This window comes from Heloderma suspectum, chromosome 1 (genome assembly GCF_057233095.1).
Source record: "Heloderma suspectum isolate Gila_16-S chromosome 1, 16-S_ref, whole genome shotgun sequence".
Taxonomy (NCBI): Eukaryota; Metazoa; Chordata; class Lepidosauria; order Squamata; family Helodermatidae; genus Heloderma; species Heloderma suspectum.
The window spans coordinates 35132662-35151515 of NC_139458.1; the positions used below are offsets into that span (position 1 = coordinate 35132662).

Consider the following 18854-nt stretch of genomic DNA (forward strand, 5'->3'; position numbering starts at 1 on the left):
CGCAATAGTGCAAATGCATGTTAGTGCTTATTTCACGATTGAGTGATAGAGTGATAGCGAGATACTGACATAGGGGGTATGTGTACTGATGGAAGAAATGCATGTTATGATGAGATAGCAAGAGATGCCGCGTAGAGGTGGTGCTAGAGGACTGGGGCTTTTTTCACTGTTGAGTGATAGTGATGTCTTCTAAATGGGCAGCTGAGGATTGTGCAGTAACTACCTCTACAGCTGCGATCTGGCTGGGAACTGATATATGTACACTTCACCCTGTTGCACAAATTATGCTTAAGTTCGTTCCCTCTAGGAGGAGTATGCCAATATCCCCTTAGAGACACACAGAACTCTGAGATTCAGTCCAACGCGGTTTTATTTGGCAGGAGACAAACAGTGCTGTTCAGGTGGATTCTCGCAGCTAATGCCACAAAGGAGAACCACACCCTAGATGTTTTTGGATACAGCTTATATACATTCAGTATAATGACCTCATTAGCTATGCGGGGTGGGCCACATAATATTCATGAACTTCATTAAGCATGCGTAGTTGACATGCCTCTACGGCTGACCTGTCCTTGCAAGCGGGGCAGGAAGCGATCTAGCTGGAACTGGTTCTAACCAGCTGTAGCAGTGGTGGCTACTCGAGGGGGGGGGGGCTCCTCTGGCTGTACCTGAATGAAACAGACCGTTACTGTTGGTGCCAACAAGGCAGTTGATAGGGCTATCTTCCTCTAGGACTTTCCACTGTAGGAGGCTGCCTCAGATGGCTGCCAATACTTTAAGATGGTGCCTCTTTGGTTCTATCAACCCTACAGCTTTAAGTAGTGTAAGCCTTAGCCCTCGATAGAATAACGGCTTTAAATGTCCAACATCAATACAGTTGATGGCTAGTCAATGGGGAGTGCTTACTTCTGGTTCGCCACATAACGCTAAAGCGCTGTTTCAGTTTAATCCTTTACTTTTCTAAAAAAGAACCCTGGTGGCCAGCAGGGGAATGGCGGAAACATCAGGAAAATGCAGGCAGGGAAAACATTGGGGAAATACCCCTTGACCAGGGTCACAGTAAAAGGCACACCTCTGGGCAGGGCTGACACACTGGAGTAAATGCGGAGGGTTGATATACACCACAACAGAAGCACAGACAAAGGATTAAGGAAAAGAATCGGAATATAAGCAGTCTCAGGAAATCTGTTTTTCCCCCGATACGCTCCGGGGTGGCTGCTGGATGTATCCCTAATGACCTCCACACGCAGCCAGTTCAGAGTAAATCACTCGTGGAAACAGGCCTCATGTTGTTTCAGAGGCAGTTGGTGGAGTTGTTATCCTGTGTGAGCAACCCCTGCCTACATTTGCAATGAATTTTAGCTAGGGATGGGAGAATCAGCGAGGTTTGAGCTTGTCAGTATTCTCCTGTTTTCACCTCAGCTCGATTCATCTCGTTCCCATCACCAAGCATGAGGTTTTTCTTCTTTTCAAACCAAAAAAAATTACATTTTTTAAAGTGCACACCCAAAATGTGCACTTTCCCCCCTAGGCGAAAGCACAAACATGCGGATTTTTTAAAATGTGCACTTTTAAAAGTGCACACATCTTTTAAATAATGCACATTTTTCAAATGTGACCATATGCAAGCTGTTCTCAAAAAGCATGCTCCCATTTGTGTTCATCTTGAGGGTTGCAAACAGGGCAGATTTCAAGTCAAAATTCTAACACTAACACTATTCTCATACATCCCTAATTTTATCTTGTTAAACCATATACTCTTGCTTACTGTTTCAGATAGTTTAATAGGCCGCTATGTGCCTTCATGGTATTGTGCAGTTCACATAGCTCTTAAGACTAAATGCAACCACCCTTCCACTTTTCGTGTAACTATTTGCCTCGGAATGAAAGTTTCTGACTTTTACTGGGATTGGTTCTAGTCTTTTGCAGCTTCTTATTCACCCCTCTGAATGTGCAAGCCAACAAGAGCACGAAGTTAGAGTTGCTATTTCAAGATGTTAGAGTTGCTATTTCAAGATCATTTAAACAATCCCTTCAGATAATTAGATCTATTTTTCAGGCCATAGTTTGTATTCCAATTGTTATTTCCACTAGGTAGTTTGGATTGGAAGGCAGAGCCAAAGTCTTTTTTCAAGCAGATATGGTTCCCATGACAATGTGCTCTTTTGTTTGTCTCTTTTGAAGCTGCTAGCTGTCTAAACTCCTTTTTTTTCTGGAATCTTTTGAGTGAGAGAACAGTATCTTATTGTGAAATTTATGCACCTCAAGGACTCTCAGCCTTTTGCAAGACAGGGAGGTTTACTGTGCAATGCATTCCTGATTTTACGATTGAAAAACAAGCCAAATATTTTGTTGAGCTAGAAGTAGGCTCTGCAGAATTAAGATTATACATCAAAAAGATATTCCACGTCTGTTGATTTAGAAAATATAGAATGCTTGGAATTTCTCCTTTTTTTCTGCAATGCTTTGCCAAAATAGGTCTAAATTTCTAACCTCACTGATGAATTTGATTCTTCAAAAGTGGCCACATCGGGACAAAGAAATCTCAGTTTAATAAGATGAGATATGAGGAAGTTTCATGCACCACAAGCAGCCACTTTGCTCTTCCCTTTGAACAGGTGGAGAAACAAGCCAGGAAGCCATAGTTAACGATAGCTTCCTATTATGCCTAAACCAGAAAACTATAGTTAGTGGCTTCCAAACAAGCCAAATATGAAGTCATGGCTTAAATTTGGCTTCTGTATATTGGCTTGTTTGGAAGTTATAGTTCCCAGTTTGGGCCTAACGGGAAACTATGGTTAGCTGTGGTTTCCTAGCTTGTTTCCCTGCTTGTGTGAAGGGAGGAGCAAAGTGGATACATGAAGCTCATTCTTGATTTATTAAGCTGAGATTTCGTTGTCCAAAAACAGCTAATACATCTCAGGAATTTTTAGTGGTACTAAATAGCTGTATAATTTATAAAACATGGTAAATATACTAACATTTTGTTCAACCACATATTAATGTACATTTTACCTTCCATGTTAGATTATGTAACCTCTGGAAAAATATGCTGTAATCATTTCCCTTTTTTCTGTCTCTCAAGTCAACTCCATTTCAATTCTTTCTTTTTAAAAAAAAATTAGCAATTTTGAACAGCTGTTCCTTCTCTATTTTAGTCTTTTCTCCTGTGCCCTCTACCATTTTTTCTCATCATCACTGACAATAAATCCAGGCAAATTATTAAGTGCCTTGTTCATAGCCCCAAGGATTATTGCAGTCCAATTTTATCTTAATTTATTTGGATTTTTAACCCAAGATCCTGTCAATTCCTCTAGGCAGTCTCATCAGAAGTAAAGAAACCACATTGTAGAGCAAGAGAGCTCAGTGATTCAGAAGAATCCTGTATGTTTCTGTTGTATTTACCCTGGGTTGGATCCAGATTTAGACATGTGCAACTGGGCTGGTGGAATGGACTTCCTTGCCTCCTCCTCCTCCTCGCAGCCACCATTCCAGTCCCCTGAAAATGCTACACAGAGAGTCAGGGGACTCTGTTGAATGGGGTGAGCAGGTGTGTGGGATGAAGGGGATCCCCCCAAATCCGGCAGAGGTCTCTTCTGTCAGCAGAGCCCTTCTGTCAACAGAAGGCAGATCTTGGATCCAAACCTCTGTGTTTACCTATTAAAGTTAATACTGTGTGAGAAGCACTTATCTATTTAGCTATTCAAAGTGATCAGTGTCACATTTAAATGGCATATGACACATATGCCTTATGTATAAAGCATTGGCAGGCCAGTAAATTGTGGCCCAGGTAGACACTTCTCTGGCGTGCTGCTGGAGCACATAGTAAGCACTCTTTTTAGATGTGATTCCAAATGCATGGAATACCTACATGGGTAAGTGCTTTTCTTGCGACAACACTGCAGTCAAGTCACCTCTTCGACTGCACACTTGATTGGACAGGAACCTGCTTGCTTTGTGTTCTGCACGGCACTGAACTTACTTAAACATTGGCACAAGATAAATGTCTAGTAGTAGTTCTAACTAAAGTACTAGAATGCACAGGCCAATTTTAATATAATTTTAATGCTCTGAAAATGCCATTAAGTCTGCAAAGTAATGTAACTACCTGTTCTATTTTTTCACCTTTTAAAAAGCTGAGTATTGTTTGATATCAATACTCAGTGAAAATATTTGGATCTAGGAAAACTTTTTATTTTTTGCAAGACTATTTCCCAACTCAGCTCCTGACCTTTACACAGACATGCAACCTAGGAAAAGGAAACATCTGTTTTTTGACGGCTGACCTCCTGCTCATACTTTGCACAAGATTTTAGTAAAATGCTGTGTTGCCTAATAATGTACATCATGCTGTGCAGGTTCCGCTATAACATCTTTTGGTGACCGGAAAGCAGAACTTTCCAGTGCATACCAGCAAAGACCCCTTGTTGATGTGGTATATAACCCATTCTATATGCAGCAGCAGCCACCGCCTGCCTCTCCAGATTTGACCCGGCGCCGTGCAGAACAATTGGATAATAGAAGACTATATGGCTCAGGTAAAAAATAAATTACCAACACTAGACTTGGGGGGGGGGGGTAATTACTCTTCACCCTCTGCAGTTGGAATAAATGGGCATTAAGACACCTGGTGCAATCCAGAGATTAGTGTATTAGTATCCAAATGACTAGGCTTCAAAATACTGCTCAGCCATGAATTCAGTGGGCCCTTGGGAGCATGCCATTCTTTCCCAGTTTTACTAAAACACGGTGGTTGTGATGGAGTGACGCAACAAGGTTTGCAAAAAAATATGCACATAAAGATATTACAGAAAGAGCAATGGAAATGTTTAGAATGATGATCTTGGTCTGTCTCCTAGGTGCTACTTCCCCAGCGTCGTCTTCTGTGGCCACAGAGTTTGTGTGTAGGCTCAAGATTTCAGTCCGTGCTTCTTAGAATTGTGTTTGTGGCTGCTCTTTGGTTCTATTTAGCAATGTTACTGATTATTATTGTGTTTTAGTTCATAATACGTTGCCGTTAGAGCTTTGGCTATCAGGTGATTCTTAAGTTGAATGAGCAAATAAAAAAATGACAGCTACAGATGTTCAGTAAATACAGTAACCATTTGCAAAAGACAACAGCGATGACAGCTACTCCTTTTGCATTCTGACTATTTTTCTTTAGAGCAGGCAGAATCTTCAGAGTCTTCTTCATAATTTTAGTGCATAAGGGAGATTAAATACTACTTTACCAGTCCTAAAAACCTTTTTCCCGGGTAAGGCTCATCTTTTGTATGTATGTATTTTATTTCTGGCACTTTTACCACACTCTAAGCTGAATATGAGCCAACAATGTGATGTGGCTGCAAAAAAGTCAAATGCTATTTTGGGCTGCATTAATAGAAGTATAGCTTCCAAATCCCATGAAGTACTAGTTCCCCTCCACTCAGCACTGGTTAGGCCTCATCTTAAGTACTGTGTTCTGGGCGCCACACTTTTAGAAGGATGCAGACAAAATGGAGAGGGTTCTGAAGATGGCAACAAAGATGATCAGGGGACTGGAAACAAAGCCCTATGAAGAAAGACTGAAAGAATTGGGCATGTTTAGCCTTGAGAAGAGAAGACTGAGGGGATATACGATAGCGCTCTTGAAGTCCTTGAAAGGTTGTCACAGAGAGGAAGGCCAGGATCTCTTCTCAATCGTCCCAGGGTACAGGACATGGAATAATGGGCTCAAGTTACAGGAAGCCAGATTCCGGCTGAACATCAGGAAAAACTTCCTGACTGTTAGAGCAATGCAACAATGGAACCACTTACCTAGGGAGGTAGTGGGCTCTCCTACACTGGAGGCATTCAAGATGAACCTAGATAGCCACTTGCCACAGATGCTTTGACTTGGATTCCTGCATTGAGCAGGGGGTTGGACTCGATGGTCTTGTAGGCCCCTTCCAACCCTAATATTCTATTCTATGATTCTTACTCCCAGGAATCTGGATGGCATGTGGTCTCCAGGCAGCCTTTCCCTCTAGGCAGCTTACAGGGCCAGATCTGCTTAGCTACAGCAGCATAACCATCTTATGTGCTTTCAGACTGTTTTTATATCTGTATCTTTACAGTTCCCATTGGATTGTGCCCTATAAAATTTGAGGCTTTCTGATCTGTAATTGAGGCACAACGGTCTGAATGAGCCTGAGATGCAACTGCTCATTCTGGTACAGGCTGCACAACTGCCTATGCTCTTCCTGAGATTTCAACAAGGGGTCTTGTGACAAAATCACAATGCTTGCCATGTGGAGTTTATATTAATGTTTATATGTGTTTGCTGTGTTATATAGAACCCAGGTAAGTTAGGATTAACTGTCTGGGAGTGAGTGAGTGAGTGAGTGAGAGGTGGGAGGGGCTTGTGTGTGAAGAGCCTGAATCTATAAAAGGCAGGAGCAGGCAGTGACGTGGTTAAATAGGGATAGGGTTTGGAGATGGAGATAGGGCCTTAGGGATTGAGGTAGCTACATCTAGTGAGTGAGAATAGGAGTTTGAACGGGTATAGAGTTGGCAGGGTGAGAGCAAGAACTGAGTGACTAATTGTAAGATATAACATCTCTTGTATTAAATAAACTTTAATTTGTTTTTAAATTATAAAACCCCACATCTTGTTCATCTTTCTGCGCTATCAGTAGTGTTCACATTTCCTGGGTACTTCTCCTGGTTGGGTAAAGGGAACCAATTAGGCATACTGGGTGTCTCTTTTACCTAGTGAATTTAGGGGCTGAAGTTTGTGGGACAATGAAGATAGCTGTCCCAAAGTGGAGGCAGGTGGACCTGAAGTTCTCCTTTTCTCTTTTCAGTTTGTGACTTAAGGAGTAGCACATTGCCAGGCTCAGCTTCTCTAAGTCATTCTATGTTTGATCTTACAAGTCCACCCCACCGATTCATCCAGGTAATTTTTTTTCACACTTTAAAAGTTTGTCCCCACCCAGAAATATGTCATTATATTGTGCAGTATTAATCTTATGCTTACGATGCTTAAAGCACCGAGCAGTGTTTAAAATTTTGTGTGGCTGATGAATTACTTCATAAATTATTTCATCCTCTTTCAGTCCTGCTCCATTGGTTTCAAATGCATTTCATATGTAAATGTTTGTAGCTGGGTTCAGAAATTCTGAAATGCCTAAAAGGTGTAAATATTGACCACCCCACCTGCTAGATGGTAGGTAGTAGTTAAAATATGCTTGATGAAAACAGGAGTTAATTTGGTAGTCAGTTTATTCAATGTTCACTGTGTATATGCATTCCAAAATACCCCTAATACCCCTCCTTGGTAGGCCAATGTATAGCTACGTTTTTGACACATGAATTACTGGTACAGGATTTATATCCTGCCCACATGCCCTTTCGATCCCAGAAGCAGTTCACAAACTGTTGTTAGGAAATTTATTGCAATAATACGATATGAAATTGGATGCTACTCGTGATACTGTTGTAGGCAGCAATCCTGCATATAGTTTATGCTGCTTTATTCCTATTGACTTCAATGGGATTTAAGCAGCCGTGAGCTGGATTCTAGCCAAACTCTTTTGGTTAACAGCTCCTCTCCATTTTCTGTGGCATTAGGGGTGGAAAATATCCAATTCGTTCCGTAATAGTTCCTTTCTTATTCTTGCTTCCTTGCTTTTAGTGTAATGATGATAATCTGGGCTTTTCTGCATGAAGCATTTATTGTGCGCTTGCCATTCCCCTACTCACGGTTCTTTACAGGTTCTTTAGACAACATTGTGGCCCTCCAGTTTCACTTCTGTGTATTTAACCAGTACTTTTGGCGAGTTTTTTTAGAGCAGGGAAAGTTTATTATTTGATTTCTATAACACCCAATAGCCAAAGCTCTCTGGGCAGTTCACAAAAATTAAAACCACAAAGCACAGCATAAAACAATATAAATATGAAAACTTAAAACCACAGTATAAGAGTGCAACCAGAATAAAACCTAGCAGCAATGCAGAGATTTAAAATACAGATTTAAAACACCAAAGCTAAAAGACTAGGAAGCTAAAATGCTAAAATACTGGGAGAATAAAAAGGTCTTTACTGTACACTGGAAGGAGTACAACGTAGGTGCCAGGCGAACCTCTCTAGGGAGCTCATTCCGCAGCCGGGGTGCCACAGCAGAAAAGGCCTTCATTTGCATCATGCAAATGCATCATTTAATTGTGAAAGCGAAAAAATGCACTATTTCCTTTTGTGTATTTGTGCTATTCTGCTATACCATGTTGCCGCCTAGAAGTTATGTAGTGGAAATGCAGGAAAGGAATCTCAGTTCTGCGACGAAACCGAAAGTAGATACAGCGGATTAACAGCCTCATGTAGAAGAGCTCTCTGTGTGAGTTTGCATAGGTGATCTTACATCCATGATTTTTTCTTGTTGACGAATTGGACATTTACTTTTGCAGAGATATGATTCAGTCTCCAGTGTTCCAAGCAGCACCTCTTCCAGGAAGGACTCGCAAGGTAGTAACAGGAGTTTAGGTAATAAACGTTGTTTGCTTGACTGGTTTCGAATCTGACAGTAAACTGGATCTTTAGACATGACTTCAAGAATATGTACATTTTATTGCTGCAATCGCAGAGCATGTGTACTGAGGGCTGCTTACAGAAGCAGTTCTGGGAGACACACCTGCATTTATCCATACCAATGCAAGGTCAGAGCTAATCATTCAGGTAATTGTTTCTGGAATAAAAGTTTGTCAGTTCCAGAACTGCCTTGAAGTCTTTCTGTACACAAACGTGTCAAAGAGGTAGGCTGTTGTAGTTCCTACATTACATTTTTGCTATCTTTCAGAAATAACTGTGCTGCTCTGATTGCCCCTATTGAAGCTTGTAGATATGTTCTGCTTGAGCATTCCACTGCTTTTCAGTGCTCTAGCATAATGATGTCAGTATTCCAAAGCATATGAATTGTGGCATCAGGGTTGCATTTCTGAAGAAAGATGTTGTGGATTTAGAAGGTGGAAAGTCTGATCCTTAAAGCTTTTGTACCATTTGCAGACTTTTTTTTTTTAAGTTCAACATAATACCTATGCACTTACTTAGTTAGGGTATATTTTAAGTCAGTAGTTCTCAGCCCTGAATCTTCTTGGTTTATCTTTCTGGTGCACTTCTTATTTCTAGCTTTCTTTCAAATGGAAGTGCTTGTTATTTCACTAGTATTAAGATTATAATTAAAGGACAGACTTAGATGGGAGAAGATACAGTATAATTTGGAGTTTGGTCAGTGTTCAAGCTCAAGCTGATTTATCCCTACAAATATAAGAGCCAGTTCAAATATGTAGGAATAGCATATGTTGCATCTCTTCCTGGACTGTACTACTTGATACAACAAATGGAGGAGAGACATTACAAATATGAATTCTCCTCAATGTTAAACAAAAAACAAAACAAAAAAACCCACCTCCCTGTAAATGGAAAGTTGGCATGACAAGAGTGGAGGATTTCATCAAAGCTTTTTCCTTTCATTCTAGTCTTCCACATAGAGGAGTCCTTTACATGGAAGCATTCAGATACATAAATTCCCTATTTGCTGCATGAATCAGTACAGTCCATGTTCTTTTTCTGAATGTTTGATTCAGTTGTATTCAGAAACTCTTGAGTTTCCAAGAGATGTCGATAGTCGGTTCAGGTGGAAGGCCACAGCAAAGGAAATGGTTGGAAGTTGAGTAGTCAGGCCAAAATTAAGATGAAGGATTGGGAAGGATATTGAAGTGAAGAGCTCTGGATCATAGTAAGCAGGGAGTCACATATTGAGAGCAAGTGAGAGAACAGATGGGAAAGTAATGTGGTTAGGAAAGGCAATGCATTTTCAGAAGGTGACGATCAGCTAAGAAAGCACCCTGTCTCTAATCAAGTAGAGGTGCCATCTTGTCTAAGCAGAAAAGGATGAGTAGGGTTGCCTTAATTTAGCTTTATTTTATCAGCATTCTGTTTTATTTAGACAGTCCAACAGCTCACAAATACATCTGTCTTGAGCCTGACCCACAGTTCCCAAGCCCATTTTATGAAACTTTAAAGAAGCCTAGATTGCTGCAGGTTCTTGGAAGTGTTTAGTTTACTGGTGTAAGGAAGAACTCTTCATGCCAGAGTGAAATTAGATGAATATGCTTGCAACAGAGAGGAGGAGAATCCTTTATCTAAAGGAAGAACATAAACAATCGTTCATAATCAAAGCACAGGATATTACCCTATTACAGTTGCCATCTATTTTCTGGCAGAGGCCCCATTTAGCGTAACCTTTCCCTCTCATGGAGATGCAACAGTGCTGACAAGATTAATCCATTTTGTCTCACTAGTTCAGATGCTAAAGGCTAGAAAGCTCTGCCAAGGAAAAGGTTGGCAACCCTATATCTTGTTAATATAATTTTGAGAAGCCTTCCATGATGCGTTTATATTTGGATTAATCACGAATAGTTGAAACAGTGACAAAAACTCTTCTTAGTCCAAATACTTTATATTTCCTTGTAAATAATAGTTACATAGATCCTGGTAACTGCAGGTGTGGGATGAATTCTTAAGTAGTGAGACAGCTCTTAAAAAATTCCTGGTTCATTGAATTGAACAATGTTTTGCAGCCTTTGAGAACAAGTTCTAAAAGAGTTGTTGGATTTATCCCCAGATACTATTACATTATCAGGTGACGAAAGAGAATTTGGCAGGCTAAATGTGAGGGTGTGCTATGTTCTTCCTGTGGAACAGATCTGGATCACAATATTGCAAGTAAGTAAGCCTAACAAGGCTGCAGTAATTGAACCCACAGTGAGTCTTGAACCGGGGCCTGTTTCCATGAGTGATTTACTCCGAACAGGCTGCGTGTGGAGGTCATTAGGGATACATGACGTTATGGCTATCCAGCAGCCACCCCAGAGCTTATCAGGGAAAAACCGGATTTCCTGAGACTGCTTAAAGGCCAGTTCTTTCCCTCAAGTTGGGTTCTCCCCAGTATAGTTGCTGTGTGGCCTGACCCCCACATTTACCTCAGGTATGCTAGCACTGCCCATCGGTGTGCCTTTCACCTTGACCCCGGTCAAGGGGTGTTTCCTGTGTATTTCTCTATCCCTGAACAAACCAGTTAGTGTCTACTCAGAAGTAACTCCCATTGTGGTCAGTGAGGCTTGCCCTCTGAATGCCCACATCAGGACTTACAGAGATTCCCCCTTAATTGAAATGGCACAGTTTAAAGCCCGATCCCTAAGTGCTGTAAAGCATTATCTTGAGGCTCCAATTCTCTGTTGTTTGCTTTATTGCCTTAGGAAGTAACTAATTCATAGCTTCGTTATAGAGATCCTGTGCCATATTGGTTTGGTTAGAAAAGGGGCTGGTTTCCCATCCCTCTGTTCTCCCCCCCCCGCTTTCCCAGCACAAGCATGTGTGTATCTACTCAGAACTAACACCTATTGTGTTCAATAAGGCTTGTCTTACAAACGCGCACAAGGGGAAGTAACTCCTTCGTACATTCCTTACGGAGCCAGGTGCGGGGGGGGGGGGAGAGCCTCTCTTATTGGTTGAGCAGCCCCTGCCACTCAGATGACATTCACTCCAGACACACCCCCACCCAGAAGTAAGTTATGTGAAGCCACTTAGAATGGTGCAATGTACACACCCTTGTGGAACCCTGGCCAGACCAAAAGCGGCTCCTACAAAAATGTGGGTGAGCCACCCCTCCCTTATGTTGTTGTGGAAACAGGTCTCTGGTCATATCAGGGATGTGTGCCCATACCCCATTCATTCAAAAGGCAGGGACTGTCAGGAGATCAGCAGTGAGGGCTCCTTCCTCCAAAAAGCTAGAGTGAGTGGGTCAGGTTCCTGCTGAATACAGATCACAGTGATATTGTTCCCTTTCAGCTTTTGACTTACCCCACTATTAACTGCATAGCAGCCACATTCGACCCAAGAGAGGTGCATCTGATTCCAGTAAAGTCTGCAGCTTTACCGAAGTTGGGGGTAGAATAAATGTCACTGGAAAAACCGATAAAGCATATGACATAGATCACCATTTTCTCTGAAATAAAACAGTGAAAATGTATCATAATATATAATATACTACTTTTAATATCTCATTCTGTTCCAGTTTTTGGTGAGATTTTTGTTTTGTTTTTAATTACATTTAACAGTGTACATTTGTGAATACACACACAGACAACATATTCCTTACTCTTTAATCCTAAACTTACCTGGGAGTAATACCCACTGGGCTTATGCATTGTTGTTTATTCGGTCAGTCGCTTCCAACTCTTCGTGACTTCATGGACCAGCCACGCCAGAGCTTCCTGTCGGCCGTCACCACCCCCAGCTCCCCCAAGGTCGAGTCCGTCACCTCCAGAATATGGGCTTATGCATAGGATTCCATTATTAATCTAGCTAAGTTTTAGTGGTAGTGGAGAATATAACATGTGAAACTGCATTATACTGAGTCAGCAATGATGCATCTCACCCACTACTGTATACTCTTAATGGCAGTGGGCTTTCCTAGCCCAGCTATGTGAGGTCCTTTTAACAGGAGATGTCAGGAACTGAACCTAGGACCTTGTGCATGCAAAGCACTTACTGTACCATTGAGCTACAGACCCTCCATATACATTATTTGGGGAAATAATATTGGGGGGGGGTTCTATTGGTTTATGCTAACAAATACCCTCTGACTGTATATTGCAGTAATGTTGACTAACTCAGTTCCTTTTGTGCTCTACCATTGTGGTCTATGAATGAGGGTTGTATTCTACCAGCATCTTGGAGAGACACCCATTATCCTTGCCTCTGCTAATAAGCTGAATTGCCAATGGTGACTTTTCCATTTCCTTAAGATTTTATGAGGTTGGAGAACTACACTTTGTAGCAAGAGGGCAGATAATACTAGGGTGCTTCCAGACAAGACGTTTATTGTGCAATCACCCTGCCTCATTCATATAATTTTACCAGGGTGGGGAGGGTCCAGATATCATCATCTTCTATTTGTAACCCGTACATATTTTCCCACCCCTACTTTCATCTTTTTTCTTTCCACAGAACATCTGTTAAGTGGGAAAGATGGAATAGATGCACAACACATTTTGATTGTTAGCACTAGGAGCCCTCCATCTGGATGCACTCCTAGACGTTATAAATGAAATGGAAAATGTAACAAGAAAATCATGCAAGCAATTCAGTTGCTAGATAAATTCAGTCTCAATTTTCAATTTACAGTGCAAAGATCTGAGCTGGTCATCTAGCTTTGGAGAAAACCCTCACATTTCCATCAAGGGAATCCTTACATTACCCAAGCCAGTGCAGTTCAGGTGTTCGGCAAAAGAAGCTTCCAGCGTAAGTGACATAAAAAAAAACACTTCAGAATTTTTCCATATGTGAATTAGCATGAGTCCTATAATGTAGGGGCACAGGAGTGATGATAGTGGATTAGGATTGTTTTCTTTGGACCTTACAGGGAGAATAGTCTTTTTTGTTTTTGTTTTTTTACGAGTAAGGTGTGGTCTTCCAATTAACAGTGGAGGTGTGACCTTGGCAATCCTTTTTGTGAGTTGTCTTTGGGTCAGGAGGCAGGGTGCCAGTTTGCAGTCTAATCAGTACAGTAGAAGAGGCTGTGTGATTTGTTGCTTATGGCATTTGTAAGTGCTGGATACCACTGTGATTTGGGGGGGCGGGGTTTACCAACAGCGTTTCTATGCCTTTAACAGCTGCATAATAGCTAACACTTTTTTCATTTCTGAATCTCTGTGGCTGAAGAACCTTTACCTGCTGGTTTCTGTTAAAGGCACAGACGACCTGCCAGAAAAAAATTGGCAACTGTCCTATTTTCCACTGTTCTGTTTTTTTAGAGTCCCTTCCCATGTGCATTAAAGCATATTGTGAAGCATGTGGCTGTGATCTTTTTGTTTTCCTTGCCCCTAAGCCAAGGGCAAGAGTCAACACCTGTTACTCCAGTTATGCCTATCTGTCACAATCAGTTGTATGCATTTAGGTTTTGTTTTATGTTTTATTTTGAGAGGCTCACTGACAGCTGTAGACCTTCTCAGTTAGAACCATCAATAGCAGCTTGATCACTTTTGGCATAGATGTATATAGTTTTGTCTGTGCAGCAATTTTTCTACATGAAAAGTAGTGACAATTAAGGTAAGAAGCATCAGGTTCTTTAAGCAGCACTTTCTTTGTAGATATCGTCTCCTTTGGGAGACTTCCTACACCATCCTTTCAGTGCAACAGATCTGCCATTATGCATGTAGCTGTTCCATAGAAACCTGCCAAAGTTTTAATATTGCTATCGGACGCCCTATTTTCCATCCCATTATTACATATGATTAGATGGGTAGTACAAGAGACAGCGTAATTTCGATTGTGGTCCTAAAACTGTGGAATGTCCTTCAAGCAGAGATCTACCAGACTTGGGGCGCGATCATATGGGGATAGGCGGCCGCCTCCAAACTCGGAGGCGACCGCCTATCCAATGAAGAGCAGAGAAGCAGGAGGGGATCGTTCCCTCCGCTCTTCCCTGCCCTGCATTTGCAGCTAGACAGCCGATTTTGGCTGTCTAGCCATGGGAAGGCGGAGCGGGGGAGGAGGCTGCCAGATGACACATAGGATGTGTTGCACCAGCATTTCCACCTTCCCCACCCCAGAACACCCCGTTTTGGCTGCTCCGCACTCCTCTTCCAAACATGGAGCATGGGGCTGTTCCACACTGCCTGTGAGGCAGCGCAGAAGGGGGAGAAGGTCAGTTCCCAGAAAACCGCATATCCTATGGCCGTCTAGCCACTGACTAGTGGCCATAGGATTGCTCCCTCCCTCTGTTTTTAGGTGCCTATTAATGACCTTTTGGATTTCAACAATGAGCTGCTTTTATGGATTTTTATGGACTGCTGCTCATAAATTCACATGTCTTTAATATGTAAGTGTCTTCCTACTACAGTTGGATCACTGCTAATGGAAGAATAGCATGAAAGATAACATCTGGGTGTTGTAATCAACTGGAAAGCTCTATTAATTATTTTTAAAATGGCATTGGCTTTAAGACAGCTGTCTTCTATAATGATACCACTCTGTATGTCTTCTTTAGGATAGATTTAACGTTTTGATTACTCTATTTTATAGTTACTATCATCATTCCTTCTAGGACATTGAATTCATGGAAACCTTTGTGTTTGCAATCAAATTGCAACTTCTACAGACTGCAAGACTAGTGTTCAAAGTACAAGCTCAGACTCCCAGAAAAAGAACCATAGGAGAATGCAGTTTGCCACTGCGAGAGCTCAGCTCACAAGAAACTGAGTATTGGTTGATGATAGTACCTCCTTCCAAAGCTTCGGTAAGTTATTGTGTTCCAGGGAACCTTGGAAGTTGTCTGGAATGGATATCTTGTGGGGTACTTCTGAATACTAGCTAGAATCCTGAAAGCGATCCTTTATAAACACTATATGTGCCGCTGAAAACACTGCAAAAGAATAACATTGTACATGGGGATTGGAGCTAGACATGCCCCTTCTGAATGGAAGGGACTCCAGTCCAGTGCAGACTCCTGCTACGGGAAGCCAGTGTCAAGTGCCTAGTTCTTGGCTTCTTTTATAGTCAAGTGACACAGTCCTTTTTCTAGTCAAATACCTTTATTATGCAAGCTACAGACAGATGAGCATTGCCTCAGGCTATAGATGTAACCCACATGCAGTTATTAGGAGCAGACTTCACTAGCCGGCTTTGCATAATACATTACTACCTAAGCTACAGGCTACAGTACTATGAAAGAGAGTTGCGACATAACTGTCACAGGTGGCTCTGAACATGCCTTTGTACCTGAGTGGGCTATCAAGTTCTGCCCTCAAGGTAGGTCTTTCTAGGGGGTCGCCTCTCTGGCTGCCAGCTTCTTAGAAAGCCTGGTGGCTCTCATCTGCCTAACTCTTCGGTCCCTTATTCCCAGCCTCTCCGCATTAGGATCCTGCATTCCCATGAGTTCAGAGGGCCCTGGCTGGCTGTCCTCCAGCTGATTAGGTTACAGCTGGGCATCCTCCTCTCTGTCACTCTTATCCTCACAGATCTCCTGCTCCAGCAACCTTGGCACCTCAAGAACACGTTCCCCCTCCCCACCTGATTCAGTCTTCTTGGGGTGGATCTGCAGAGGTGCTGGGCCCAATTCCTACAGCAAGGAGGCATTTTTTGCCAATTCCCCCTTCCCTCTGCTACCCCAGTGTCACCTCCAGTGCTGGAATGTAAGAGGAGGGAAGGTATTTGTTCCCAATGGTGTAAGGCTCTTGAATCTCATGTAACCACAATTCAGTTAAATTAATTTTGTAAAGTTTATTTTCTCTTTTAAAAATCCATAAACATCAGAGACTATTGTGACTTTGAAAACAAGTGTTCTTTGTCTGATGCGATGCAATCAGCTGTCCCTAAGATCCTTTAGTTCTTCATCAAATAATAATTCAGATTGAATATTTCAGGTTCTGAGTAGTTAAATTCTCTATTGTAATCTTCTACTCTTCTTTTATTCCTTAATGTTGTGTGCTCGGAAGCAAAACTTAGGGAGTAAACTTCTGCAGTTTGTAGTCAACAACAGCTGGTTGCTAAGAGTTCTAGGAAAAACATTATAAAGCTTTTACTAATTTATGGCCTACACTAAATCTGAAACTGGCATATCTGCAACTGACAAGTGCAATAAACAAATTTTAAAAGTCTGCTTGGACAGGATTATGGTGCAGCAGAAACTCCTTTTCTTAAGCTCTAAAAATAGAAATGTTTGCAGTGATGGGTAAAAGGTAGGGATGTCGCGAGCGCAGTTTGGGGTTCGGGAATTCATCAAGCAACCCCCGCCCGCAACCCCTGAACTGCGCCCACTCAGACGCTGTCCTTGTTCGCCCCCCGCTCATGCCCACTCACACTCCAAAGTACTCACCGCAAACCCATTCAGTGAGCGCCGCCATTTTCGTGCCTTTGCTTTCTAGGAAAAACAGGAAGTTAAAAAAAATGCGCATATTCAAATATGCACAGTTTGGAGCTGGGAAAGCTAAATAAGCGCAATATTAGAGGTATAACCCCTCTAATATTGCGCTTATTTAGCTTTCCCAGCTCCAAACTGCGCATATTTGAATATGCTCATTTTTTTTTAACTTCTTGTTTTCCCTAGAAAGCAAAGGCGCAAAAATGGTGGCGCTCACCGAATGGGTTCATGGTGAGTGCTGGGGAATTCACCGAACTCGTGGGTGGCTCGAGCACAGGTTTGGGATGGCGGGGGGGGGGGGGAGCGAGCAGGGACATTGCTTTGGAGAACCGAACTAGGGCGAGTTCTTACATCCCTAGTAGAAGGCATTCCTATGGAATGGATGTAGGGAGGCATTTTATTTATTTATTTATTTATTGCATTTATACCCCGCCTTTCTCCCTCTCGCAAGGAACTCAAGGCGGCTTACATTATCCTCCTCCTCACCGTTGTATCCTCACAACAACAACCCTGTGAGGTAGGTTGGGCTGAGAGTCTGTGAATGGCCCAAAGTCACCCAGTGAGCTTCCATGGCCAAGTGGGGACTAGAACCCGGATCTCCCGGCTCCCAGTCCGTCACTCTCACCACTACACTACACTGGCTCTCATTCAGCCTAATAGATGGTGGATGGATTTTAAGTATGGAGCTTTGCCCTTGCAGGATTTCATACAAGGAAGTCATGTTGTGGCTTCATTGATTAAGCTCAGATGGAACAGGATCCAAAGAACCATGACACTGATTCCATAAACCAAAGGGGCTTGTGGGTTTTTTCCTGACAGCAACCACCAATGCCATGTGGCAGGCTCTGCTTTAGAAACTGAGAGTTTTCAAAAGGTTTGCGACATGGCATGAGTGGGTCCTCCTGTTTAATCACGGAAGAGGGATCCATGGAACTAGTGCAAGCTCTTTTATGTGAACTTATGTAGCTCTTTTGATCCTAGCCTTGATTCTGGCATATTTGGTGGGGTTGGAACTTTTCAGCCCAAATTGCCTGCCGGGCCAACAATCCAACTGAAGAATAGGCGGGGTATTCTGTGACTGAGGGTGCATGTTGTGGCAAAAAATCCCAACTTCAAGTATAACCTGGTGGGATCTGAGCTAGTGGTGACCAACCAAGAAAGAGATCTTCGGATTGTGGTGGACGGCTTGATGAAAATCTCAACCCAGTGTGTGGTCGCTGTAAAAGAAGGCAAATTCCATGTTAGGCATAATTAGGAAGGGAACTGAGTATAAAATTACCAATATCATACTGCCTTTATACAAATCCATGGTGCGACCACACTTAGAATACTGTGTATAGTTCTGGTCACCGCACCTAAAAGAAGATATTATATTGCTTGAAAAAAGTGCAAAGGAGGGCAACTAAAATGATCCAGAGGCTGGAACAATTCCCCTATGAGGGACGGTTACAACAGCTGGGATTGTTTAGCTTGGGGGAAAGGCGAGTAAGAGGAGACATGATGAGGTGTACAAAATTATGCATGGTGTGGAGAATGTGGATGGGGAAACATTTTTCTCCTTCTCTCATAATACTAGAACCCAGGGTCATCCCATGAAGCTGATTGGTGGGAGATTCTGGACAGATAAAAGGAAGTTCTTCACACAGCGCATAGTTAAACTATGGAATTTGCTTTCACAAGATGTAGTGATGGCCACCAATTTGGATGGCTTTAAAAGGGGGTTAGACAAACTCCTGGAGGAGAAGACTATCAATTGCTATGAGTCCTGATGGCTATGTGCTCCCTCCAGGATCAGAGGCAGTAAGCCTATATACACCAGTTGCTGGGGAACATGAGCGGGAGGGTGCTGCTGCACTTGTGTCCTGCTTGTGGGCTCCTTGTCAACAGCTAGTTGGCCACTATGTGAAAAGAATGC

The 18854-nt window shown here is 42.3% G+C and overlaps 1 protein-coding gene across 2 annotated transcripts in view; it reads left to right on the plus strand.

Annotated features, from left to right (window-relative positions):
• Window positions 1-18854, plus strand: part of TC2N (tandem C2 domains, nuclear) — a 56065-nt gene that overhangs the window by 26505 nt on the left and 10706 nt on the right. For both annotated transcript variants that reach the window (XM_084840674.1, XM_084840681.1), the window contains exons 4-9: window positions 4359-4538; window positions 6825-6916; window positions 8424-8499; window positions 10640-10740; window positions 13204-13320; window positions 15125-15316. In XM_084840674.1, the coding sequence (XP_084696800.1) occupies window positions 4359-4538; window positions 6825-6916; window positions 8424-8499; window positions 10640-10740; window positions 13204-13320; window positions 15125-15316 (758 nt within the window). The remainder of the gene's footprint in view (window positions 1-4358; window positions 4539-6824; window positions 6917-8423; window positions 8500-10639; window positions 10741-13203; window positions 13321-15124; window positions 15317-18854) is intronic.